This window comes from Hippopotamus amphibius, chromosome 15, assembly GCF_030028045.1.
Source record: "Hippopotamus amphibius kiboko isolate mHipAmp2 chromosome 15, mHipAmp2.hap2, whole genome shotgun sequence".
Taxonomy (NCBI): Eukaryota; Metazoa; Chordata; class Mammalia; order Artiodactyla; family Hippopotamidae; genus Hippopotamus; species Hippopotamus amphibius.
The window spans coordinates 2,483,809-2,510,433 of record NC_080200.1 but is presented as its reverse complement, the minus strand read 5'-3'; the positions used below and the strand labels follow the sequence as shown (position 1 = coordinate 2,510,433).

Here is a 26,625-nt window from a genome sequence, read left to right as displayed (position 1 = left end):
TGGCTGGCCTAGGGTGGTGAGGGGAGGAGACTGGCCAAGACTGGGAGAGACTGGGGCTGGGCAGAGACAGGGGCTGAGAGAGACAAAGAGACTGAAACAGAGACCCAGAGACAGAAACCAAGAGGGAGACACGTGGCCTTAGCGGCATCTCTTGGCTTCCTGGTTCCCCCCCATCGAGGGCTTGAGGCCAACCAACCAACTCCCTTCCCACCGGGGCCCTGGCCAGGCTGCGGCTCCCAAAGGTGCTCCTTGATCCAGCTGAACCTGGCGTCCACTCACCAGCACCAAAATCCTCTAGGCCCAAAGGAGGGATCCTGGGGGAGGTCCTGGACACACCCCATATAGTCCCTTCCCAGGCGACTGTTGTAGGCCCTCGGATCTGCCAGACCTGAGTTTGAATCCAGACTCTACCTTTCAGCTGTGTGACCTCAGGTTGGTGTGTTAGTGTCTCTGGGCCTCAATTTTCCCATGTGACAAATGCAGTTCATGATAAACTTTACCTTTGTGGGATTAAGGTGCAGCAAAACGGTACTAATAATTCCTAACGTTTACTGAGAATTTAACTCAGTAAGCCCTCAATATGCCTGTAGTTCCCCCATAAACGCACCCCAACACCCCGAACACAGAGAGACAACCCCTGTCTCCTGCCAGATGTCACAATCACCAACTACGGCTGCTGCCTTCTACCAAGGACCTACTAAGCGCCCTGTCCCCACAACAGCCCCACAGGAGCCTCTGGAAATACATGTGGGATTCCATGCCCCCATATCCAATAAACAACAGACATTTACTTGGGATTAAACAAAATCTGATTCTTCTTCCTGGGCCCCCTAGTCCCAGGTTCTCACAGTCATGTACCCCCACAAACTGCTCCCAAACACCTTTCCCCACAACGGGGCCCCCACCCACTGGCCGCCCCCAAGCAGGCAGCCCCTGCCTCAGACAGTCTGGAAAAAGCCTCAAAAAACCCCCAAAAGTCGACCTCCTTCTCCCTCTGCAGGCATCTTTTCTGAAATGTTCTGCTCAGTCGCCCGGGGTCTGAGGACAGGCTTCCCTGACTCTGACCTGAAATTCCTGGATTTTTAGATCCCTGCCTCAGAAAATTCTAGAACCTGCCCCGGATGTTCCAGAACCCAGCTCGAGAACATTCCAGAGCCTGTCCTCGGCCGTGTGAAAACCCAACATGTGGAATTCTGGAAACTGCCATCTACGGTCACGAACACACTCAAGGGCTTCCTAGATACTGACGAAACCAATGCTTGATTGGATAATCGATGATTGATGTGAGAGTTTTAGAATCTGTCCTCACAGGCTCGAGAACCCAACTTGGGAGATCTGAGATCTGCCTTGGAATTCTCTAGAACGCAGATGCTCTAGCGCTGACACGGCAGCCATTGGCCGGTTGTGGGGTGGAGCACCTGATAAATCTCAAAGACTTAGGACCAAAAAGAAGGTGAAACATCTCAATAATTGTTTCATATTGATTCTGTGTCAAAATGACAATATTTTGGATGTCCTGGGTTAACGAGAAAAGGCTGTTAAAATTAATTTCCCCGGTAGGTTTACACTTTTAAGTGTGGATACCAGAAAAATGATCTGTGTGGCTCACGTTGTATTTCCACTGGATATTCCTTCTCTGAACCCACACAAGAGAATTCTAGAATTGTCAGATGGTGAAGATAGCAGCTCTGAAGCATCTAGAACTCAGGCCTTGGGAATTCCTGAACTTGTCCCTTGGAGGATCTCAGAGCAGACCTCAGCTCTGGCAATCTACAGCACACCTCCGCCCCTTCCCCCGCCCCCAGCCTTGAAACCCCTTTCCGGCTTGCAAGCCATTTACCCTGAAGTACCAGAGTACCTCCCCCCTACCTCGCCGCTGTCCGCCCTTTTCCCCCATCCTCACACCCATCCAAGTCAGCGGGGGACAGAAGATGGGACAGAACAGACCAGAGGCAGGGCCGTTACTGGGCCGCCCTGGGCAATGCCCTGCCCCTCTCTGGGCCTCAGTTTCCTGATCTGGACAAGACACTCAGTGTTCCCACGTGCCCTCCTCCCTCGTCCCTCACCAACTCTGACCATCTGTGACTTCCTGCCCACACCCAGCTGGAGGGAGAGGGGCTGGCCTGGCAGCTGTCTGTGGGGCGGGGGGGGGGGGGACCGGAGATGTCCCTAGCTGCCCTCGGCCTCCCCTTGGCTCGCCGGGCACAGAGCCAGGGTGGCAACTGCAGCCCCGCCACGCCGGGGTGGCCGCCACAGGTGCATCGAGATGCCGCCTGTGTTCTGCGGGCTCCGCACCTCGTGGGTCCTGCCTTGGCAGGTGTGGACGTGCAAGCTGGGCGCCCGTGCAGGGGTGTCCGAGGGGGAGGGGGACCTAGTCACGAAAGAACGGCCAGATATTTCTGAGCACTCGCCGTGCTAAGAGGTTCCTTTCTCATAGATACTATCTTAACTCCAATCGTTGGACACTCCCTACGTTCGTTTTGCAGATGAAGAAACAGAAGCACAGAGATGGGCGCTAACTTGCCCAAGGTTGCCCAGCTGGCCAGAGGGCAGAGCTGGGGCTAGAAACACAGGAAAGGTGACAATAATATAGGCGGTGATAAGAGTAACTCTGATTATTTTACCTCCACTCATTTTATTTTTATGATTTACCATCGCGTTGTAACAGACAACATACTATCGCCATTCATTATGATTATTATTACTTTTGCATTTTTAAATTGAAGTCTAGTTGATCTACAAATTATTACCAACAAAAAATAATTTTTCAAATTGTGGTGAAGCATCAGTAGCATAAAATGTACCATCTTCACCATTTTTAAGTGCACGGCTCAGTGGTACTAAGTACTCTCACCCTGTCGTGCAACGATCCCCACCGTCCGTCTCCAGGACTTTCTCATCTCCCCAAACGGAACCTCTGTCCCCCTGAAACACGGGCTCCCCACCCCCTCCCCCTGCCCCCGGCCCCCACCATCTACTTCCTGTCTCTCTGGATCTGACTCCTCTAGGGACCTCCCGGGAGTGGAGTCAGACAGTGTCTGTCCTTCTGTGTCTGGCTTCTCTCCCTGGGCATCACGTCCTCAAGGTCCATCCACGGTGTAGCAGGTGTCAGAATCTCTTTCCTTTTTAAGGCCCAATCATTTTGAGCACTTACTGTGTGCCCGGCCCTGTCCTAGCGCTCTTCCTGCATTAACGCACTTAAGCCCACCCAGCCTGGCGAAGGAGGCGCCATCTGTATCACGCCCATTTCAGAGGGAAGGAAACGGAGGCCCGGAGCAGAGTGACGTCACCTGCCCAAGGTCACATGGCTCACGAGCGGTGGCTACACTCTGTGCCCCTACCTCTTCCGGACACCGGGCTCCCACCTGCTGGGTTAGGCAGCGCCCTCGGTACCACTAACCAGGAGCCCAGAGGCCTCTCACCTACCGCTATAAACACATCATCACCTGCTGTCTGGACCTCACCCCCGGGGGCAGCCACCTCCCCTGCACGGACACACAGCGGGTCCACCTGGCTGCCCAGCCCTGGGGGAGTTCAAGCTGCCAGGAGCCCCTCACCCCTCCACCACCCGGACACCTGGAGAGGTGGCTTCCAAGTCGGGGGCACACCCTGTGTCACAGGCGCCCCTGCTGGTTGCACTGAGGTTCTTCCCCCTTTGCCGCTGGGGCTGGGGAGAGGATCCGGGAAGGGACGGAGCATTTATCAAGCGCCTCCTGTATGCTGTTCAGGGATCATTCCAATCGTCAATGCAGTGGTCATAGTTCTTATTTTCTCCACTTTCCAGATGGGAAAACTAAGGCTCAGAGAGGGGAATGCACCTCACACAGCCTGGAGCAAGTGTGGACACCAATTGTGTCCATTCCACAAGTGAGCGGGTGCTCTCACATGCCCTCCTATCCACACACACCCTCTGTCTCCCCACACAGTCCCCAGGGCTGCGATGAAGGTGAAAGGGGACTGGAGGAGATGGCGGGATCCTCAGTCAGGGTCCGGCTTGCCGCTCTCTGTGTCCCCACAAGGCCCTATGTTCCTGGCCTCAGCTCTCCTCCAACCCCAGACCAGAGAGGGCAGGGCTCTGCCCTAAGCCACACAGCAAGCCCGGGACAGAGCTAAGGCTGACCCAGGCTCCCTCGCTCCAGACCCTTTCTCCTGCCATCCGAGCCCAGGGTGTGCTTTATGGAGACCCCAGCCCCCAGGCTGGGGCAGGGCAGGCACTTTGGGAAGGCTCACCGATATCCATTCATTTGTTCACTGTGTATTCCGGGCTGGCTCTTTTCATGATCTGTACAACTGGGAGGGTGTGGGTTCCATCTGATAACCTCAAAAGCAGTGTTTCATTTTTTTCCTTTAGTGGTTTTGAGGGCTCAGGATCTGTGGGTTCTAACTCCGCCCTACCTCTTAGGAGCTGTGTGACCTTGGGCACGTGCCCGACCATCTCTGGGCCTGTTTCCTTACCTTGAAACATGGGAGAAGGGAATAGTCCCTCCCTCCCAGGGTGGTGGAGAGAATGAAACCAGGTGTGGGAGGGGCTCAGCACTGGGCCGGCGATATGTGCTGTTACTATCATTTCTGTCGTTATTCTTGTTTCCCAGGTCCATCCAGGAGAGGATGGGGACCCCTCCCCCCCCCAGTTCCTTCTGTCCCCTCCCTGGGCACCCTGGGCAGCCCTTCCAGCAGCTGCAAGCTTCCCAAGCCAGCCCCTGCCCAAAGCGCCGTTCTGGGAGGCTGGCACCAAACAAGGCGGGAACGGGAGGCCAGCCCACGGCACCGTCAGCAGATGGGCACCATCTGGGCTGGTGGCTCGGGGCGGGCTGGCAGCTGCCGGAGCGGGCGGGCCTGGCAGCCCCTCCCCCGCCTGCCCTGGCATGGTGCCCGCCCGCCTCAGGTTTCTCAGGCCGCCAGAGGGGGCGGGGAGGCCTGGCTGGGCTTTGGGGCTGGGCAGGCGGCTTCCCTCTCTGGGCCCTGCTTCCTCCAGGCTCCTTCCCAAATAGGAGGCAGGAGAGGAGGGCTGGACTCCCCGGCTCCTGGCCTCCCCTCCCCCTCCAGCAGCCCTTGCGATGGGGCCATTCCAGCCCCAGGGCCCTTGCACGGGCGGTGCCCCCCAGCCACCACCACCTGGCATGCTCTCACTCAAATCCCTCCGTGGCTCCCTCACTTCCTTCGGGCCCTCCCTGGCCGGAGTGCCCGCCCCGCCCCTCTCCACACCCTGCCCTGTCCTTAGGTTTTTATTAATTTACCTGAGAATTGTCAGCTTCCCCCCAGCCCCTACTCAGTTGCACACATCCCTCCCCCTCAAAAGTACACACATTGAGGGGGCGGCCCCATGTCACGTCCCAAGGCGGAGTTCATGGCACCCCCTCCTCACAGCTCCCCAGCTGTCCCCTAGGCCACCCCCAGGGCACGCACGGAGTCCACCCTGGAATCAGGCCCCTGCGTCCACCACCGCATAGATCCTGGCACAGCCAAACTCAGCCCCAGGCGGTGCCTGGGCTCTGACCAGCCTGGCAGCCCCAGCGCTAAAGGGACCTCCTCATGGCTGTCCCCCACCCTTCGGTCCTCCAAAATAAACCTGAGGGTGGAGGCCTGGGATTCATTCCCCTTTGGGGTGTGGCCCCTTCAGTCCACCTGACCCCCCCTCCCCGGGGGACACACGGAGGCTGTGGGGGTGGGGCAGCTGGGCCTCGTCCCCATGTCTGGGAACAGGGAAGGGCCAAGTGTGCGATGCCTCTGCGGGTCTCTCTGTGTCTCTCCACGTGTTTTTCTCTCTCTGTCTCTCTGGCTGTCGTTCTGCCGGCTCTGAGGCCCCGCTTCTGACACCGAGGTGGTACCTCCTTTCAGCCGAGTGGCAGGTGCCTGTGACCCCCCCTCCCGAGAGGCCAACGGAGGCCTGCTTCCCCGACTCCCCATCAATCCCATGGCCTCCCAGCCGGGCTGGTTTGAGGGGGCACTGCGCTCTGACCTCGGCCCGCACCCCCTGCAGCCCTGGGACCCCCAAGGTGTGAGGAGGGAGGTAACCAGTTCTCTCTGTGGTCAGACGACTATCTGGCTGAGAACAGAGATGTAACTCTGGCCCAGGTGAGGACGGGGGTCCTGAGGTGGAAGTCGGGGAGCTGGGGCTCAGTAGGGGGGTTATGGGGGGGTAGCCTCGGCCTGGGAACCCCGGATAAGGCCCTGGCTGGTGGGAGCCTAGAACAGAGACCCAGCCCAGAGGTGGCCAAGCACCCACGTCATACGCTGCGATCTACCTGCATCCCCTTCCGCCACCAAGTGTGGAAGGCTAGCAGGGATGTCAGCAACAGAAGCTGCCCATGCCCAAACCCAACCTCTGCCCTTTCCTAGCTGTGTGACCTTGGGCAGGGCAGTTACCTTCTTTGGGTTTCGGTTTCCTCAACTGTAAAATGGGTACCAGGATTCCTGCCTCGCAGGGTTGCCGTGCGAATGGAAAAGAATTGCTAAGTCCTCAGAAAAAAATGTCTGTCGGAGAGAAACTGGAGCTGGGAGTTGGGGTTTTGAAGCATAAGTAGGAGTTTTCCAGGTGGGAAAGGCATTCCAGGCAGAGGGAACAGCATGGGCAAAGGCACGGAGGTGGGAAATCATAACCCTGATGAGGATGATAACATTAACAATAACAGCCCACAAAGCCCTAGCCCTGTGCCTGGTACCTGTCTTCGTGACCGCATAGGGGTTATTTGTTGAACACTTACCATGAGAACCCAGCATTCCTACTGGACAGCTGTTTTGGGGCGTCCCATTTTAAAGACAAGGAAAGCAGGCACAGAGAGATTAAGTGACTTGTTTTGGGTCACCCAGCTGGCATGCAGGCAGCTAAGCTGGGGTTGGGTTCCTGGCCCAGCCCTCACACCCGACCCTCACTCCCAGCCAGCTGAAGCTGGGTCAGCTGGGGCTGGTTTTAGCAGCAGTGGTCCCCTGGGATGATGGAGCTGGCTGGAAGCAGGGGAGGGTGCAGCCTTGACCTTCCCCAGCCCTCACTTGAGGAGGCTGACCAGACCGGCCAGCAGTGGCACGGCAGTTGGACGCGAAGGTGTCTGGGGAGGCCCAGAGGCCCAGCCTGCCTGCTGAGCTGAGGGGGGAGGGGGCCCATGGGGGAGGGGAGGCGTCCGGAGATTGTGCTGACGCCGGCAGAAAACTGGCTTCAAAATTTTATCAGCTCAGCGCGGAGGAGGTGGGGGTGGGGCCGGGCGCGGAGGATGGATGTGGTGGGAGAGACCTGGACCTGCATGGTAATGGGCGCTGCAGCCCCCAAGCCGCCCCTGCCCCCAACCCAACCCTGCCAGCAGCAAACAGTCACCTTGTCTACCCCTCTGCCTCTGGCCTCCCTGCCTTCGGTGCTATTGGTGGGGGTGGGGGAGGGGGCAGATGGGGTCAAGGTCAAGGAATCAAGGTCAAGACTGGGAAACTGCTCCGGCTCTCCCTCCTACACATCGTGGAGACCAGGAGACCTCATGGAATCCTCACAGCATCACTAGGGCCTGACATGGTTGCTACCCCACTGTACAGAGGAGGAAACTGAGGCACAGGACACGCATGTGTCCAAAGTCACACAGCCAGCGCACCACACAGCAAGGTCGGAACCTGGGCGGTCCTCCCCGGAGTCCCCACCCCTTCTCACTACCCCTCCCCCAGCCTTCCTCCATCATTTCTGGTTGTGTGATCATGTGGGCGCCTGTGAGGTCTACGGGGGCTTGGGGCTGGGTTTGCAACTCAAGGGCACCCACCTGACATGCTCAGGAAACCCCAGGTGTGTGCGGGTGCACACCCACGTGTGCACCAGACTTGGCCTGGGTGGGAATGGCGGGGCATGGGACGTGTGCCCATTAGGTTCTCTGGGCACACCTGATTCCATCACATGTGCACGAAGACAGTCACAGCTGCCACCCGCCACATGGCAGGCCAGAGTCCAACCTGCCATGCACAGGATCTCCGCGAGTCGCCCCAGGCCCAGTCCAGGTAAGGACACTGATAACCTCCGTGTGACAGCTCCACTGGGCGCACAACCAGGGAACAGTGGGGCAACAGACCCCACCGCTCCCCCCACCCAGGCCTGGCCCTTGACCACCAGGACCTGCTGACACTCAGCCTCCACATCTCTATCCAGGCTGCTGACCACCTGGGACATCCCCACACTCATCACTGCCCAGCCATTCTGCAGAGCCCAGCTCAGTGGAGCCGCCTCCTCTAGGAAGCTGCCGTGGATTTCCCCAACCTCACAAACTCTGCCCGTCTCCGTGTGGGCCATCTGACCATAGAGCCAGTAAGCACCCAGCTAGAAGGGCCAGAGTGGGGGGCACCGACGACCAGAGACTGGTGACCTAGCCAAAGTCACACAGCGCCCCAGCATCCCACTCGGCACAATCATGGGACCTGTCGTGTCTCTGGGGGAGGTCTGCGGGTCAGTCCACCATCAATCACAGCGTGCAACCCCCCCTACTCCTCCAGCTTTCCCAGGAGGGGTAAGACTGTCCCTCTCGCATCCGTCACTGGCCTAGCCTCACCTCTGTTGCCAACAGACCTTCTGCGACAGGGTGTCATCTCCTGAGACCTGCCACGCCTCCTTGGATCCCTGATCCCCCAAGGTCAGGGCCTGCCTCTACCTTCAGACCTCCAGGACGCACCTGCCCCCCACCCCAGACTCTCCTTGAACCACATCTCTTTCTCTTAGACCTCAGACCCACCCACTGCACCTGCCTCCTCCCTCGGACCTTAAGGCCCTCCCCCTCGCTCGTACCTTCCGTGCGCCCACCTACCCCCCTCAGGTAGACCGCCCCGCGCGGGCACGCCTCCCACCTCGGACCTCTCATAGGTCAGCCTCCCAACCCCCCCCCCCCCCCACCTCCCCAGCTCCCCGCGGGCCGCTCGCGCCCGCCTCTTCCCTCGGACCTGCGGGCCCGCCTCCCGCCTCGACGCCGGCCCCGCGCATCCCCTCTCCGCCTCCAGAGCCGCGTGCACGCGCGCGCCCCGCCTCACCTCGCTCGCGCACGAAGTAGGCCAGGTAGAGGTCGAGCTCCTTGACCGCCACGCCGATGTGATGCGGCTGCACGCAGAGCACCGGGTGGCCGCACTGCGCCGCCTTGACCAGGCGCTCGCCGTCGGTGCTCTCCAGCGGGATGCCCTTGAAGAGGATGACCATGACCAGGTCCAGCCGCCACACCTTGTCGGCCTGGCGCAGGCAGTCGATGCGACGCATCTTGCCCTTCTGGTCGGGGTTGGAGAGCACGCAGCCCGGCGCCTTCTTGCCGGTGATGGCCAGCACGAAGTCCTCGCGGCACTCGGGCCGGATGTCCTTGCGCAGCTTGGCCAGCAGCCGCGACGCCCACTTCTGCTTGACCTCGGCCTTCTCGCCCAGCAGCTCGTCCTTCACCGCGCGCTCCTCGTCCTTCGACATCCGCTTCTCGTGCTTCTTGAAGTACTTGCGCTTCCGCGCCTGCAGGTTGAACCAGGTGTAGGCGAAGGCGCGGACGTGAGGCAACAGCGCCTCGATGAATGGGTGGAACTCATCCTGCGGGGCGGGAGAGATCAAAGGTCAGGACCCACTGCCCCGCCCGGAAGACGGAGGCCTAGGGGGCCCCAGGCACACCCGCCAGAGGGAAGGTGGGGGAGAGGTGTGCAGGGGGCCGCTGCAGATCCCTCCACCTGCTGGGGAAAAAACTGGAGGCCAGAGGGGTCCCAGAATAAGTTCACTGGGTCGTTTGAGAACCCATTGCCCAGATGGGGAAACTGAGGCTTGGGCCACGTGGACGGCACAGGCCAAGGCAGCCATTCATGGAGGACTGTCTTGAACCCCAAGGTACAGGCAGGACAAGCTGGGGAGTCCCAGGTGGAGGCTGATGGGGACTCGTTGTACAGATGGGGAAAACTGAGGAAGGTGGAATGGTGGTGACATGCCTTCTACCTTCTAGAACTGGGGTCAGCAAACTTTAAAAGTGCTGTAAAGAACCGGAGAGTGAGTACTTTCCTCCCTGTTGCAACTGCTCCACTCTGCACTGTAGTGCAAGCCTGGCCACAGAATAGATGTAAGAGATGGGCACGGCAGTGTTTCAATAAAACTTTATTTATAAACACAGAGGGTGGGCATTAGGCCCTGGGACTGTAGTTTGCAAACCCTCGAACTAGCGTTTGAGCTTGAATGTCCAGAGCGGGGCTGGGCACACGCTGGATGCTCAGAATTCCAGGAGCAGCCAGGCTCAGAGGGTGGCTTGGGCTTGTCTGTCAGAGGCACTGCTCCGCAGAGGAAGCCGACACCAGCCAGGGGTCCAAGGGCTGCCTCTACTGGCTCTTGGCAGTGAAACAAAAATGAGAACAAGATGTCATTCCTATAGCCGAGATGTACAGACAGGCCTGGCTGAGGTCCACAGGCCAAGGCTGGGGCCATCTACATGTTAGGGGCTGATGGAAGGGTGGGTTGAGACAGATCCATTGCAGGGGCAGGGAAAGCTGAGGCCCAAGGACGCAAGAGATCAGAATGAACCAGAGAAAGAGGAACTCAGCCATGGAGGCTCAGAGCTGGAGAGAGGGACCCCTGGGGGGCCAGTTCACCCTAGCCTTTCCCGCACAGCCCCATTCCACAGATGGAAAAAACCGAGGCCTGGGAGGCTGAGAGACCTGGCCAGAGCTGTGACTTCAACATCCCCCTCCGTCTGCCTGAGTGGTGCTGCTGGGTGGCCACAACACCCATTTTACAGATGAGGAAACTGAGGCCCCAAGAGGAGACCCAGTCATGAGAGGCAGCGCTGGGAGAGGAACACACACCCATCCCACTTCCCCACGAAAACAACGGCAGCCCCCATCGGGGCCCCTCGGAGAATAACGTGGGGCCGTGCGAGGCCCCCACCCCCTTTTATGGGGGTGGGAGGGGGCTGTCTCATTCTTGCCACTTTTCAGCAAGGGAAACTGAGTCTGCGGAACGTCAGGGACCTGGTTTCTCAGCCTCAAGGGATGTGAAATTCAAGGAGAAAGGAAGACAGAAAAGAGAAACTTCGGTCCCCCCCCACCCCCACCCCGGCTCTTGCCCCGCGGCTGTGCTAGGCTTCTGGAATGGGGAGGGGGGCGTCTTTTCCTAGCACGTGAATCTCATTATCTGCCCAGCTCTCAAAAGCCTGCATTATGCTATTATATTATTATGATTATTGACACTGTTTTTGCTGTAAAGATTATTTTGGTTGCTTGCGACGTTCCAGGGGCGGGAAAAGGACCAAGGCTCCACTCCCCGTGAGGCCGGGGTCTTTAAAGGAGACACTGAAACAGCTGCTCTGCTACGACCTGGTTTCTAGATGGACGTGGTCAGGCTTGGTCCCACCTACAGGCCTTGATGCACAAGGTATCCCCTGCCTGGTACGCCCTCCCTGCCCTGCGCCCCATCTCCCCTGGGGGCCACCTCTGGCCACGGGGTGCTGGGGGACGACCTCAGATCTCCCCTATTACTGAGGCTCTGAAAATAGCCTCCTGCCCTCGTGGGGTGGGGGTGGGGCGGGACAGGGCTCCGTTTGTGCCAGCCCAGCACCCCCACGCCAATGTCCCCCGACATGTGAGTCACCGTTCACAGCTGTGGCGGGGACGGGACCTCAGGGCCCTTTTCCACTGACCACCCACCCCCGCCTCGCCCCGCCCAGGCGGACCTGCTGAGCAGAGGGAGGATAGAGGGGGCCCATCCCCCACCAGGTCCTGTCCAACCTCAGAGGTGCTTTTCCTGTGTCACCATGTCCCTCGACATGCCAGCCCCAGGGGTAGGGAACAGCTTGCCCAGGGTCACACAGCTGGTCAGCAGAGCCGGGATCAGAGCCCCGGTCTTCTGGCCGGAGAAGCCGGGGCAGGGAATCCAAGGAGGCCCAGGGCTCTGTCCCCCGTGGAGGGGATGCCAGGGTGGCAGGAGACCCGGACAATGGCTGTGGCTGCCACCTGAGGCCTGGAGCTTACTGGGGTGGTGATAAGAGGTGGCTGGGACGGGGCAGCCGGGGTGTCAGCCGGCGGGCCTTCTTGAACGGGGTGCTCTCTTCCTAGCGTACGAACCTTATTATCCGCCGGGCTCTCAAAAGCCTGCATTATGCTATTATTATTATTGATGTTGTTGTTGTTACAATTATTTTGGGCCCAGACTCTTCCTCTCCTTGAACCCCTTTGTCTCTGAGCCCCCTCCCCCTTTTCTGAGCTCCTCTCCTTTTCCGGCTCCTCCCCTCTCCAAGCCCCTGTGCCCCTGCTGTATCCCTATCCCTTCCTCCCCAGGCCCTCTCTGGGGAAAGATGCTGGGGAGGTGGGAGCCCATGTCACTGGTGACCCCAGCTGGTCCAGGAGGAAGGAAGACAAACAGCGTGTAACTGGGTCATGGACCTGCTGCCCCAGCCTCCCACGTCCTCTCAGGGAGGTCAAAATAGGTGAGAGGCAGGCCTGTCACTCTTTGTCCCATAAGACCTGTGACAACCAAGGCCTCTTCCCCAAGCACCTCCCAATGCCCTCACTGGCTGACAGGGCAAGGGAGACAACCAAGGTAAGCTAGATGCCAAGAATCCTCCCGAACTCCTATACATCCCTCAAAGCCCTCTCTCCAATGTTCCTTCCTTCAGGCAGTCTTTCCTGCTCTTCTTGGGGTTCTCCCAGACACAGCCTGGAACACACAACTAGAGGTCTCTGAGTCCAGCTCAATCGCTCTCCCCCAACCCTGAGGACCAGGGCTGAGGCACTTGCTGCCAGGCAGACTTATTGAGGGAATGAGCTTGGGTGACAGTGGCCTCCATTTCCACCTTCTGTTTGATCCAGGAACAAATCACTGCTCCACCTTGAGCCTCAGTTTCTCATTCTGTACAATGGGCGAAAAGGAACACTGCACCAGTTGGGGGTTGGTGGGGGGCTTATCCATTGCGCTGGTAATGCCAAGGTAAGGGGAGGCAACAAGACCAGGCCTTTTCCAGAAACCCCACCCAGCCCCACTTGGCCAAAGCAAGCTAGATGCTAAGAATCCTCCTGAACTCCTACACATCCCTCAAAACCCTGTCTTCAGTGTACTTTCCTTCAGGCAGCCTTTCCTGCTCTCCCCACTGTGACTTCCGGCCAAAGAGGGCAGCAGCAACTGGGAGATAGACACCTAGGTCCAAGCCCTTGCTGGGCACTATGCACTGGTCAACTGTGCACTTGGTCATGCCCCTCTCTGGGCCTCCCTGTAGCCCTCCCACCCTGAGAGTCCAGGGCAGCAAACCAGGACGTGAAACTCCAATTCCTGAACCAAAAGTTTTCCATTAAGGATTCTCTCCTTCATTCACTCAGTGATTCAACAAATGTTACTGAGAATCTCTTATCCACCTCCTAAGCTCTTATCCCAAACTCCTATGCATCCTTCAAAGCCCTGGTTCCAATTTCCCCTTCTCCAGGTTAAGCCCAGGTTAAGTATCAAACAGCAGAGCTCATATGTGAAAGCAGGTCGGTTTGTTGCCAGAGTATGTGTTTCTAACCTAGACTGATTCCTCCCCCTAAGCTCAGGGTATCACAGCTTATGAGCAGCTCTTATCCAGTGAGGGAGAGATTCATTCAGTTGTTCAACAAACATTTACTGAGTATCTACTGTGTGTCAGCTCCATGCAGGATGCTGTGGACACAGCAGTGTCTTGGGCTCGGCCCTCACCCGGATCCTGATGTGGGCAGGGATGGATATTAAACAAGCTAAGAAACATGTAATAAAATGCCAGGTTGAACAAAGTGTTCTGGGGAAATTTAAAGGAGTTTGAGGAGGGGGCCAGGGAGTCCCCTGAGGGTTGTTTTTTAAGCATGGGTCTCTCATAGGAGAGGACACTTGAACAAAGACCTAAAAGATGACACTCCACGGTAGGAGCTTTGCAGGCTGAGAACACAGCATGTGCAAAGGTCCTGGGGCAGGACCATGCCTGATGTTTGGGGAGAACAGTGAGGAGGCCGATGAGGCTGGAGCAGAGTGAACAACAGGGAAATTGGAGGTGGTGAGGGCAGGAAGGGGACAGGAGCTGGTCATGCAGGGCCTCGGGGACCCGTGGGAAGACTTTGGGTAAACTAAGTCCAGGGAGTAGAAAGTCCCTACCAAAGTGACCAGTGAGTCTGAGCCCTGGATCTTCTAACTTCCCTCTCTGTGCCTTGGTGTCCTGGGTGGATGCCGGGGGCTGAACCAGAAGGCCAGGGTGTGGGGGGAAGAGACGGGGAGCGAGGCTGAGCATTTACTGACCTATCAACTCCATGAAATGGGAACAATGGTTGTGCCCACTGCCCAGAGGGAGAGACTGAGGCACTGAGCACTGAAGCCAAAGTCACGCAGCCAGGAAGAAGCCGAGTTGGCACTTGAACCTGGGTGCCTGTGACCGTGAACTTCCTAACTCCTGGGCCCCACTTGCCAGCTCCCTGAGCACAGGGTCTGGCCCCATCCTCGAGACTTCCCAGCAATGCCTGTTCTGCACCCCACCTGCTCTCTCTGAATCCCGTGTGGCTCCCTTCCCCTACTCAACCCTGAGTCACATGCTACCTCCTCCTCAGGGAGCCAAAGCAGGGGCCCAGTCCTGCCATCCCCTCGCCTAGGCTGCGGCCCCTCGAGGGCGCAGTTTTGATCTGTTTCATTCACTGCTGTGTCCCCAGCATCATTTCAGCAAAGGAGCAATCTCATCCTTTGCCCGTTACCTATGCACACGCCCCGATGGACAGAGGATGCTGGTACCCATTTGGGTCTGGCCAAACTCAGGGAGACCCTGGACAGGGCTGGGCAGGCGGGGAGGAAAGACCAAGAGAAAAACCCTGGGTGGGAGCATCAGGGCTCAAGGTTTTGGGGAGTCACCTGGCCCACGGTGAGCAGATGGTGACAGAAGGAAAGGAGGGCAAGTTGGAAAATGCCTATCAGATGTTTAATCCAGTTATTGGTTTGGCAACAACCACCATCACAGCCGTACTTGTTTGGCACCTACTGTATACCAGGCCCTGTGCTAAGGGTGAAGCATCCGAGGAAGGGTTGGGTCCCCCACCCAGAGACACACAGCCACCTGGGCAAGATCTGCAGGGAGATGGGAGGCCACCCTGGGTCTCTGCCGTGGTGACCCCGGTCAGGGCACACGTGTGTGCACGTCTGTGTGCTCACACGTGTGGGAGCGTGGGCTTCGGGCACGGTACACCGAAGGTCCACACGCCCAGGTGAGGAGGCAGCGTGTGTGGGTCGCTGTGAACACGTGCTTTTGTGGAGGCAGGAGGCCCCAGGACATTCGGTGTCTCCCATCCATTTGGTGTGAGACAGCGAGGTAGGTGGCTCAGGCAGAGAGAGAGAGAGAGGGAGAGAGAAAAGAGAGAGACTGGGGTGGGGGGGAGAGAGAGAGAGAGGGAGCGAGAACGCTGACTCGGCCAGAATCCCAGCGTCGTGATTTACAAGGTGCCCGACCCTGACGCGGAGGCACCTCCGCCGCAGAGAAGGGAGGGGGAGAGACACAGACACGGAGAGAGGCAGAGGGGGACAGAGACATGGGGCGAGCTTGTGCCTCCTACAAGAGCCGATCAGACGCCCTCTCGCCATGGATGGGGGGGCCAGAAGGAGCACCCACCTGCCCAGGCCTGGCCAAACAGCCAGGTGGGCAGTGGCCCCGAAACCCCAGCCTCTCCTGCCACGCTGTGCCACCCCCGGGCAGACCCTAGCCCTCTCTGGTCTGGGCCCCTCTCCCAGCCCTGAGGTGCTGGGGGACCCCCAACCTCAGCAGAGCCTCCCAGAACCCACACCAGGCTGGGCCCTCGGGCCTTCTGCCCCACCCCCACACGCAGACACCTGACCCACAGGAGGCACTTCACGAGGGTCTGTTACACTCAATCAAGACAAAGTCGGGGACCCTCTCCCAGCCTCAGTCTCCCCACTGGAGAAATGGGGTGAAAAGAGTGGCACCCAGCAAGGCGACCAGGTGAAGGAATGAAGGGAAGAATGAATGAATGAGGGAGGGGGCCCTGGCGGCCCGCGCTGCCTGTGGCCGTGGCCGCGGCCCAGGCCCAGCCTGCGGCCCCGGGGAATCCTGGGCACTGGAGCCAAAAGGGATTTGGCCCCAAACCCGGAATAACTAACGTGGCGGTGGAGGCGGGCGGGAGGGAGGTAGGGAGGGAGGCCCAGAGCGGGGCAAGCGCGGGGAGGCCGGCCTTCCCGCCGGCAGGATTTATGGAAGTAACGGCTGTTCCACACAGTTCCTCTTCAGAGTAAAAGTGAAAAGCACTTGAGTCACCATTGAAACAGGGACGGGGCTCCCAGAATCCTCCAGGGCCACCCCCCCCTCGGTGGGCAGGACCATGGGCCGGGGCGGGGGGGGGGGGGGGGGGTAGGTTACAGGGCGGGCTGGCACCAGAGCAGCCCGCCCGCCCCTTCACACCCCCCGAGCAGGTCTCGGCTCCGAGAACTATCCGGGTCAGATCAGCTAAAAGGGAGCTATTTTAGGATGGGCTCAGTTTGTAAAATTAGTCAGTCAAGGGGGGAGGCCCAGAGATGGAGAGGGAGAGACAGAGACGGAGGAAGAGAGACAGTGAGAGGGAGAGAGACGCAGACAGTCAGAGAGAAATGGGGAGGGCGAGATGAGGCAGGCAGGAGTGGGGGTCCTGCATGGGCAGTCTGGGCCCTTCCGGGTCCCCTAGCTGGAGACCCCAGACTAGGCTGGGCCTGCAAAGCAGCTTTGGGGATGACACTGAGGCTGCAGGGCAGCCTGCGAGGGGGTCCCGGGCTTCCCTTCAGGGTGGGGGGCACCCATGGGAGATTAAGCAGAGGAGGGGGAGCCCCTTGCGTCTGCGCCACCTCATCTCCCCCCCAAGCCTGGGAGCTCCCTGGTCCTCTCTCCGCCTGTCTCTGTCTCCTGGTCTCCCTGTCCCTTGCACACTGCAACCTCAGGTATTTTTTATTGTCACGTTTCCACCGAGAGCCCGCCGGGCCGCTGATCCTTGCCCTGCACCCCGGGGAGGAAAGCCAGGTCTCGTTCTCACGGCCACCCCCTCTGGGCAACCAACGTGGACGGAGGCCTGTCTCCCGAGCAGGAGTCCTGATGGGGGAATTCCAGGGCCCAGTGACAACAGGCTGCAGTCCAACCTCCTCGCCTGGAATAGCCTCCCTGGGCTCAGCCCCTCTGCGCGGCTCTGAGGGCCAGCGGGTGGGCGGAGGGGGAGGGGGCACCCCAGGGCCACCCAGGCCACCCCCTGAGCCCAGAGACTGGGAGGCCCAAGGTCACCCAGCAACCCTGACTAGGACCCTCGTGGCTCTTGGGGAGCTTCAGGGCAATGGGAGGCAGAAGGGGGCCGGCAGCGATGACTGTGTCGGAGGACCCCCCAAATTGCTCTGAAGTGGGGGACAGGTCTGGAGAGGGGCGGGGACGTGCCCAAGGTCGCCCAGGGGATGATGGGTAGGACAGGCCCTGAGACCCCCTCAGCACCGGCCCTTACACTCCCCCTGCAGAGCCAGAAACTGGAGGAACAGGAGGCGGCCGGTGAGAGGGAGCCTGCCCTTGAGCGAGGGGCACCCCAGGATCCTGAATGGGGCGACCCCCGGCGGGGACTAGCGTCCACATGTTCCCCATACAGGGGTCCTCCCGGCACTCAGCCCGCGGTGGACTCCCACCTCCCAGTAACCCGCACTTCACAGCGGGGAGGCCTGGCTGCCCCTCTCCAGAACCTGCCTCGGCCCCGTTGTCACTTCAGGGGAAACTGAGGCCGGCACCCCAATGGCCTAAAGACGCCCAAGGACGTGGGGTGGGGGTGGAGCTGGCGGGTGGAACCCGCAGATCCGGGAGGGTCCCTCCCCTCCCCCCGGAACTGGGGGAGGGAAGGGGTCCCCCGAGGGCGACCCGGGGGCGGGGGCAGGGGCCGCCCCCCCCTCCCCGCACGCCCCCTGGGTCATTGCACAAGGGCCGAGCCCCGGGCAGCCCGGGAGCGCGGCCAGGGGTGAGCGGCTGCGGGAGGGGGCAGGGGCAGGTGCCGGGCTGGCGAGGGCGTCCGCGGGCGTCCGCAGCGCCGCAGTGCCCGGGCCAGACCCCGGAACGCCCGGCCTCCCGGCTCCTCCCAGCGGCGGCGGCTCAATAACCCACAATCGATGCGGCGAAAATATCGGGACGGGGGTTGGGGGGGCGGGGGGGGGGTGGAGAGGGAGACCGAGCCGGGACGTCGGGGCACCCCCTCCCCCCACCGCTGGCGCCTCCAACTTCGCGCGCCCCTCCCCCTCCGCGCACACGTGGGCCAATAATGGGGGGAACGGCGGCCCGGGGCCGGGGTGGCGGGGCACCACCTTGGAGGTGGGGGGGTGGTCCGGGGAACGCACGAGAGGGGTCCTCCCCCAAGACTCCCCGCACGTCCAGGGTCCCACCAGGACCCCCTCGACCCCTCCTAGGAGCAGGCCTGGGTCCAGGCCGGGGGTTCGCGCAGAGCCCCGCCTTTGGCCTTCTCCCGGGCGCCCCCCGACCTTCCCGGGTGGGGTGGGGGAGCACGTCCTGCGTGGGGGGAGGGCGAGCCAGGGGGAGAGGTCCCGGGGCGGGAGCCCCCGGGGAGGGTCCCGGGTTGGGGGTGGGGTCCCCGGCCCAGCCCATCCCCCTCCATCCCCCCCCACCCCCCCCCCCCCCCCGGGGGACCCTGGCCGGCGGCGGGAGGGACGCGCGCCTTTTTCGTCCCGCCTCCTCGGGCTTCCCAACTCCGGGGCCCGGCTGCGGGGGGCGCGGGCCCGGGGCGCGGGGGGCGCGGGCCGGGGGGCCGTACCTGGGTCAGGCAGAGCGGGGACGAATACATCCCGGGCGCGGCGGGAGGCGCAGGGCCGGCCGGAGCGGGCGCGCTGAACTTACTGAGTCATTTTTCCAACACCCCCCCCCCCCCCCCCCCGCGGCCGCGGCCGGCGCGCTCCTCGCCGCCTCCTCCCTCGGTCTCCCTCCCTCCTCCCTCCCGCGCTCTCCCTCTCTCTCCTGCGCCCGACTCCCTCGCTCTCTCCCTCTCCCCGTCTCTCTCTCTTCCTTTCCTGTCCCCCCCCCCCCACTCCTCCTCCGTCTCTGTCTCTCTCGGTGTCTCTGTCTCTCCTCCCTCTGGCAACCTCCGCCCTCCCTCCCCCAATTTCCCTCCCCTCCCACCCCTCCCACCTCCCACTTCTCAACATCCAACTTTCAAAGAAACGAGGGAAAAAAGAGCGCGAGCGAGGAAGGAAAGCCGCTCCCCCCTCCCCATGCCTCCTGAACCCCCATCATGACTTATTATTACGAATTTCCAGCCGCCCTGGGCCGGGCCACCGGTCGGGGACCCACCGGCCCGCGCACACCCGGACCGCAGCGGGTCCCCCTGGACCGCCCGCGCGAGTCGGGTGGGGAGGGGGTGGGCTGTTGCGGGGCATATGGGGGCCGGAGGTGGATTTTGAAGACCCCCCCCCCCCGCCCCGAGCTGGCCGGGAAGTGGGAGAAAGGAGCCAAGGGGGGGGGGGCGGGAGGAGGGAAAGAATGAAGAAGTGACGTGTGCAGAAGCCCGGCGCGAGCGCGTCTCTTTCCCCTTAAAGATGTACAACCCGGGGTGCATGGCGGGTCCCACGGCATCCTCTCCCCCTGCTCCCCCGACCCCAGAAAGCCAGACAGGGGCTGCTGTTCCCAGGCAGAGGGGCCTGGCTACAACTGACCTTCCGTGGCCAGAAGGGCCCCAACCAACAGGGAAACCTTCAGAAATCTGCTCTCCCCTCCTCAGCCAGCATCCACCAGCATCCAAGGGGAACTGGGCGTTGGGGCGGCTTCATCCTCCCCCATATGTCGTCCCAGTACCCCAGGAAGAAGGTGTCCAGACAGAACCTCAGGCTGGCCAGATAAAGACTTGCAGCCTCTTCCCGAGTGTCCAGTAATTCCTACTAACTCCCCACAGTGTGTCCATTTCACGGATCCAGAAACTGAGGCACTGGGAGTGGCTTGGAGCCCAGCTACCTGGCCCCAGAGCCCACAGTCTGCAAACTCTGTTGTTCTCCCTCTGGAATAAATGGGGACAGACCTGCCCTCCCCCAGTCTGAGCCCCCAGAGAACCTGACGACCTAGCCTCACCCCTCCCCCGATGCTCTCGGAGCATTCTCCTAGCCTCCCTCAAAGGCCTCCGCCCAGTGGGAGACCAAGATGCTCTGAACTTGGTGTCCTCCCCTGTGAAGTGGACGAACAGTGCCCACCCCATGGGGTCGGTCAGCATAAGAATAATGACACTTAGCAGCGCCTAGACCTTCTGTCAAATACGCATGGAGACATTCTTAGAAAGCTTGGCCATTTTGCCCTCCATGTGTCCCGAGTACAAACGATAATCTCTCTCCAACTTGGGGCAGCCGCCCCAAGCCCAGGGGCATAGAAGACACCAGCAACCCTGTTATTCTCCTGTGTTGCGAGGGGGACGAGGTGGGGGGAAGCCAAGGCCCCAGGAACGGATGCTACTGACTCGGGGCTTTGGGGCTGGACCAGAAGGGAGCAGGGTTCACACAGGACACATATGCCCTCGGTGAGGCGGCTCCCCCGAACGCGGGCAACAGTCTTTCAAACACCACTTCAGAAACGGTTTTTTACAACCCCAACTGTGCAGCCGCGGGGGGTATTTACACCCCAGAATGAAACAGAGAGGCAGGCGTCTAGCAATCCAAATGCCACCGTAACATAAAGCAATGTTTTATTATTTAAAAAAAAAAACGCCATGAACACACAGAGGGCCGAATCCCCAATTCACAGACATTTCCAAGTTCAATTTAGCTTCAGAACATCCTCCCAGGTGGCAGCAACCCCCACTCTGCCCCCCACACCCGCCCCGGGCATGCAGCCTTCACAAGGCAGTTCAGGTTACTCTGGAAGGCACAGTTTGGATAGTACAGACACACACACACTCTCTCTCTCAACCTCAGTTTCCACATCTGTAAAATGGCAACAATAGGCACATATTGCCTTTTGGAAGGTTGGGCAGATGGGACTTCTTGGGAAGAATGTGTTAATATATTAGTGGCGGCAGGTGCAAGTTCACGACTGGCAGTGATATATTATCCAGTTGGGGCAGGAAGAGACCCTGCAGTGCACACAGTAGGTCCACAGCAGGCCAGCCGTAGTTCAGGGGTGCAGCCTGAGTCTACGGTCTCCTCCAGGCAGGAGCTAAAACTCCCACGCCTCAGCTTCCCGCTCTGTGAAATGGGGCGATAACAGTTTCCACGCCTCTTGGTTGTTATGGGTAAATCAGCCCGTGCTGGGAGAGCACAGAGCATTTTCTAAACAAAGCAGCTGCTGGACTGGACCTGTGTGTGTAACATCCCAGAAGGGGGCCACGGGATTTAGCTCCTGGCACCTTGGAGCACAATTTAGCTCCTTTGTTTAAAAATGCACTCTCCCCACCACTCCCTCTTAGGCTCCTCTGTGACTGTCCCAGATACAGACACACGAGGGTGTTGACTGTCACCATGTAATACTAACGCCAACAATTTGGAGCCAGCCACCACGTCTGTCTGTGGGGACCAGTTCAGCAATGCCACCTGGGCACAGGAATACTACGCAGCTTCACAGAAGAACAAGGAACTCCCACCTGGAGATTCCTCAAGAAACGCGCACGCGCACGGGGTGGAGGGTAGGGAAGCACACTGCGGCCCAGGGCTCCTCCTCCGTCGGCACTTTGACCATCCTCAGTGGGGCCATCTTGGGGACTGTGGCAGGTGAAGCAGTATCCCTGCCTCCCCCATGTGACAACCACAGGTGTCCCCAGACATCACTCAGTGTCCCCTGGGACAGAACCACTCCAGTTAACCACCCCTGCTGTAGACTCAGCAAGTAGACTCAAGATCTCATTTGGGATTTTTTTTTAAGAATATACATGTATTCTTTATAAGAATATACATGTATCCTTTATAAGAATGTGTGTCTGCTACATGTGCAATTGCTCAGACAAAGCTGAATGAAAATAGGGCTTTTCTGGAGTAGGAGGTCCCAGCGGGGCGGGGTTGATGCAGAGGGTTTGCTTTTTTACTCTGGGGACATTTGCATCCTCTTTAGATGTTCATGAGTGGCTTGTGTTATTAAAAAGCAAACTTAAAAAACAAAGTGAGTGCGATTCACAGCAAACTTAAAAAGTGAGAGCAGCCCAGGGAGGGATGATAACAGCCCGAGCCCGCCTGGGCACTCCACGGCGGCCACACCCAGCGAATAGAGGACACAGCGAGGGGACCAGGACCGTGAATGCAGGGCTGACGTTGCCACGCCTCCTGCAACCTTGCGGGGCATCCTGTATGTTCCCATTTTACAGATGAGAAATTGAGCCTCCAGAAGGGGATGTTAAGGTCCTCAGCCTTGAGAAGTTAACAGTGTGGATACGACACTGGGGCTGGCACAAGTGCACAACACAGAGACACACACACACACACAACACGCCACAAAGAGACAGAAGGACACACAGACATGCTGAAACATGCCACACAGAGACACACAGATTCTCACGTCACACAGACTCCAACAACGGATACAGATACCAGACCCAAGGGGACACACACAGGCTCGTGCAGACTCACACAGAGACACACAGACCCACACGAGGGCACGCACAACCCCGAGCACAACATACGTGCAACCAGCCACAATAACACAGTCATACCGGAACACAACTATACACGCTTACGAGCACACGTACCTACAGGCAGAACCCCTCTGTATTTATACAGCGGCGCACATGTACACACACACACACACACACACACACACAAAACACACGGTGCCACACAGCACACCGCATGCCTGCTCCCCACTTCATGGCTGTCCCCACCCCCCAACTGCCCGCACAGCCGGGGTCTGCTCTCCACATCCCGCAGGGAGGGACCTGGCTTGGACGTGGAGGTGGGGGCAGGGCTGGATAGGCTTGGCTCCTCCGCCCCACGCAAACGCAGGTGCCTGTTTGTGAGTGCGTCTGCCTGCCTCCCTGTGTGGTTTTGTGTGCACCTGTGTGGGGGCAGAATTCTGTACACGTGTGGCCTGAACAGAGCGCTGTGAGAGTGTGTCATGGGTGTGTGCCACTGACTGTGCTTACACGGTGTCCCCCTGTGCACCAGGTGACAGGTGGCGATGGAGGCCAGTGTGATGGAGGGCAGTGCCCAGGGCGTGGGCTGGGGGAAGCACTGCGTCTGACCGCGGGCCGTGGGTGTAGGGGCCTGAGGGTGGGTGGCCTCACCTGAGCTGGGGTCGCTGAGTGTTGCCTGTCAACGTGGAACCCCTTTACTCTTCTTCCCAAACAGCCCCCCAAAAGGGGATGAGACGTTGAAAGTGAAAAGCAGAGACTCCCGCCTGGCCTTGGGGCTTTTATATTTAGAAAATTATATAAAGCGCCCTGGGGTGGGGGCGGGGGTGGGGGCGCGGCGGGGATTCCCCTGGAGAGGAGCAATTAACCCTGGGTCTGGCGAGGTCCCGGGCAAGCGCTGGGAGGCAGGGCTGGGGGTGCAGCTCCCTGCCTATCCGAGCGAGGGGGTCTCCTTGGCCACCCCCCTGGTCCAGACCTAACCCACGCGCTTCGGTAACCACCCAACCCTCGGGACCTCCTCCGGGGTGGGGGGGGAACCCCCCCGCTGCCCCGCCCCTCTCTGGGCCAGGTCCCCGCGCACGCGCAGCCCCTGGCGGGAGACGTCGCCGCTGAGTGATCGCGTCCCGGCGCCACCTCGCGCCCGAACCTCAAGCTGGGACCACCTGGGGCCGCGCGGATGGGGGACCCCGAGGCAGGGGGAATTGGAGGGGACGAGGTGGGGAGTGAGAAGAGGGGACAGAGCTTTGGCAAAGTGGAGGAAGCACCCGTCCCCCACCCGGCAGCCCGGGTTACAGGAAAAAAGGAACTGGGGGGGGGGGCGGGGAGCGGGGGAGAGAGTGTAGACCCAGCCCCAGGAATAGTCACTCTGCTCCAGTCACACGCACACAGCGACACCCAACTGTCCTCGGAGACGCAGCCACGCAACACAGTTCCCCACAGTTCCTAACCTCTACACACTCACACGGGGACACCCCCACGGTCATCCAGGGACATCACGTCCCCCGGGCACACACAACCCAGCCACACAGCTTCACAACACCGCCCCACGGGGACCCGTGGCACAGTCGCCCAGTTACCCCAAGACACACACACACACACACACACACACACACACACACAGTCCGATAACTGCACAACGCTCTAACAACACGCAACACAACACACACAGCCACGTGGATGCGCAGACATACAGATAAATAAAGGAGAGGACCCCACGCCTGGGGACCCACGGACCCAGGGACCCAAGGACAGGGATGGGACCACCTAGCCGCCCAGACCCGCGGACGCACCCCCGGATTCCCGTGCTGACCCGCTTGAGCGCACAGGGGCCCCCAAGCACACCCCTCGGGTGCGGGTGCCACGGACCCTGGCGGACCGGACCCCGGAACCCTCAAGTGCGGCTACCGGCGCTCGCAGGCCTGGGGCGCGCCCGGCCTAGACCCGGTGACCCCTCCCGGCTGGGACCCGGCGTGCGCCGCGGCGGGGCCGGGGTCGGCCTGGGGGCGGGGCTCAGGCGGCGCTAGGGCCGGCCGGGTGGCTGCCCCAGCGCGACGCCGAGCGCGGCCGCCCGCCCGGCTCCAAGTTCAAGGCGCCCGGCGGCGGCCGCTGCGCGCTCTCCGCCCCTCTCCGCAGCGGCCATTTTCCGCTAGCTGGCGCGCCGCGCTCGCCCGGGCCGGGGCAGCCCGCGGGGGCCGCCGCGACCCCCGCCCCGTACGGCCCCGTCGGGCACCCCCTCCCTGGCCCCGGCTCCCCCGCGGGCTGCGCGCTCGGGGGTCTTGCGCCCCGAGCCGCGCCCTCCCGCCTCCCACCGGGCCGGGGAGGGGGCGGAGGCCCGGCCCGGGGGGAGACCCTCTCCTGGGAGCCCCGCCCTCCCCGCCAATTCCGCGGCGCCCGCGAGGGGCCCCCCACTTGGGGTCCCCCGTTGCGCCCCGCGCGCCAGCTCCGCCCCCAGCCGCGGGGGGTTGTGCATCGGCGGGCGGGGGTCCCGGGGCGGCGGGCGGGAGGGGGGGTGTCCCCGCATCGAGTCCCTCCCCCGGGCGGCCCCCGCCCCCTGCCCCCCCCCCAGACCTCGCAACTTTCGCCCGGAGCCCACGCACCACCCCAAAAACTCCCCGGGCGAAAACGAAAGTGGGGGCGGCGACGTACCATGGCGCTGCTGCGAGGAGGCGAGGCCGGCGCCGGAGCGAGCGCGCTCGGTCCCCGGCGAGGGGGGGCCGGAGGCGGCGGGAGGAGGCGGCGAGGGAGGGCGCGCGGGGGAGGGAGCGAGCGCGCGAGGGAGGGGGCGCGCCGTGCCCGCCCCCCCGGCCCAGGACCCTCCCCTCGGCCCGCCCTCCCCCCGGTCCCGCGCGCCGCCCGCGCCTCAGGCCGCTCCGCGCCCCGGCCCCGGCTACGGCGGCTCGGGCTGCGGCTCCATCCCCGGCCCGGCCCGCGCGATGGGAGGCCAGGCGAGCGGCCGCGGCGGCGGGTCGTGGGGCCCGGGTCGGGCTCGCTGCGGAGGGAGCGGATCCACCTTCACGGCGCGCGCGCGCTCACACACACGTACACACACACACACACAGACGCAGACGGCTGGGGACACTCGCGGCCCGGGCCTCCCCGACTCCGACACCGACACAGAACGCACACCGACGCGCCTGCAGCGTGTCACAGACACACACAGCCTGCGGGTGTCACCTAGATACACCCGGGCCCACGCTCACAGCCGATGCGGTTCTCGGGCGCACACCTCCTGCAGGATGCCACGAACACAGGCTCACACAACCTGCGGGTGTCACCCAGACAGACACACGGGGACCCACAGGCTCGCAGCCTGCCGGGTGTCACCCAGACACCCACAGCCTCCACGCTGTCACATACACAGACTCACAGCCCGCGGGGGTGAGTCACTCAGACACGCACACAGATGGGCAATCGCAGAAAGACACTTCAGACCTCGGACCCAGCCGCACGCCGACCCCCAGGACCCCTCCCCCGGGCCATCGCGGCAGCCACCCTTGCCCCTGAGTGCAGGTGTCCCGGATACACAGACACAAACACGCACAGCGGGGAGACGGGACAGATGGGGACACAGACAGAGACTCGGACACCGAGGGTGACAGACCTGGGGGTCAGGGGTTCCCTGGGGGTCCCGCAGGGGCTCCAGGCGGGGCGGGGGGCGGGGAGCGCGCGCGGCGGCTCGGTAGGTGGTGGGGGGGAGAGCGGGCGCCCCCTCCCCGGGTCGGGATTAAGGGCGAAGCCTCCGCAGCGGGGGAGGGGCCGGGCCGTGGAGGGTCAGCGCCCCCGCCCCTGCTGCGCGGGCCGCTGCGGGCTGGGAATCCGTGCCGCAGCGCCCCCCCACCCCCCACCCCACCGAGCGCTCTCCCGCAGTCCCCCCTCCTCCGGCAGCCGCAGAGTAGGCACCGCCCCCTTCTCCCCGCCCCCTCCCAGGCTCTGCGTCTGGCGCAACTGGGGGACGGAGGGAGGGGGGCTTGCCGCGACGTGATGGGGTGGAGGAGATTCTGTTGCCGTCCTTCTGTCTGGGTTTCCGCCCCCCCCCCGCCCCCGGGCCTGCGACCTCACTTGCCCCCAACTGGGGCTCCAGGATTCAGGGACTCCTTTGGGGAAAGGGTTCGCAGCTCCCCCAGGGAGGACACCAGGGTT

The 26,625-nt window shown here is 61.5% G+C and overlaps 1 protein-coding gene across 6 annotated transcripts in view; it reads right to left on the bottom strand.

Annotated features, from left to right (window-relative positions):
- Positions 1–25,322, bottom strand: part of NFIC (nuclear factor I C) — a 66,224-nt gene extending 40,902 nt beyond the window's left edge. For 4 of the 6 annotated variants that reach the window (XM_057710342.1, XM_057710346.1, XM_057710344.1 and 1 more), the window contains exons 1-2: positions 18,709–18,847; positions 8,986–9,517 (exon numbers count right to left, since the gene is read on the bottom strand). In XM_057710342.1, the coding sequence (XP_057566325.1) occupies positions 8,986–9,517; positions 18,709–18,738 (562 nt within the window). In that variant the 5' untranslated portion in view covers positions 18,739–18,847. Of the gene's footprint in view, positions 1–8,985; positions 9,518–18,708; positions 18,848–25,131 lie in introns of those variants that run through there. The other 2 variants (XM_057710343.1, XM_057710347.1) reach the window with 2 other exon arrangements.
- Positions 25,323–26,625: the final 1,303 nt, after the last annotated feature.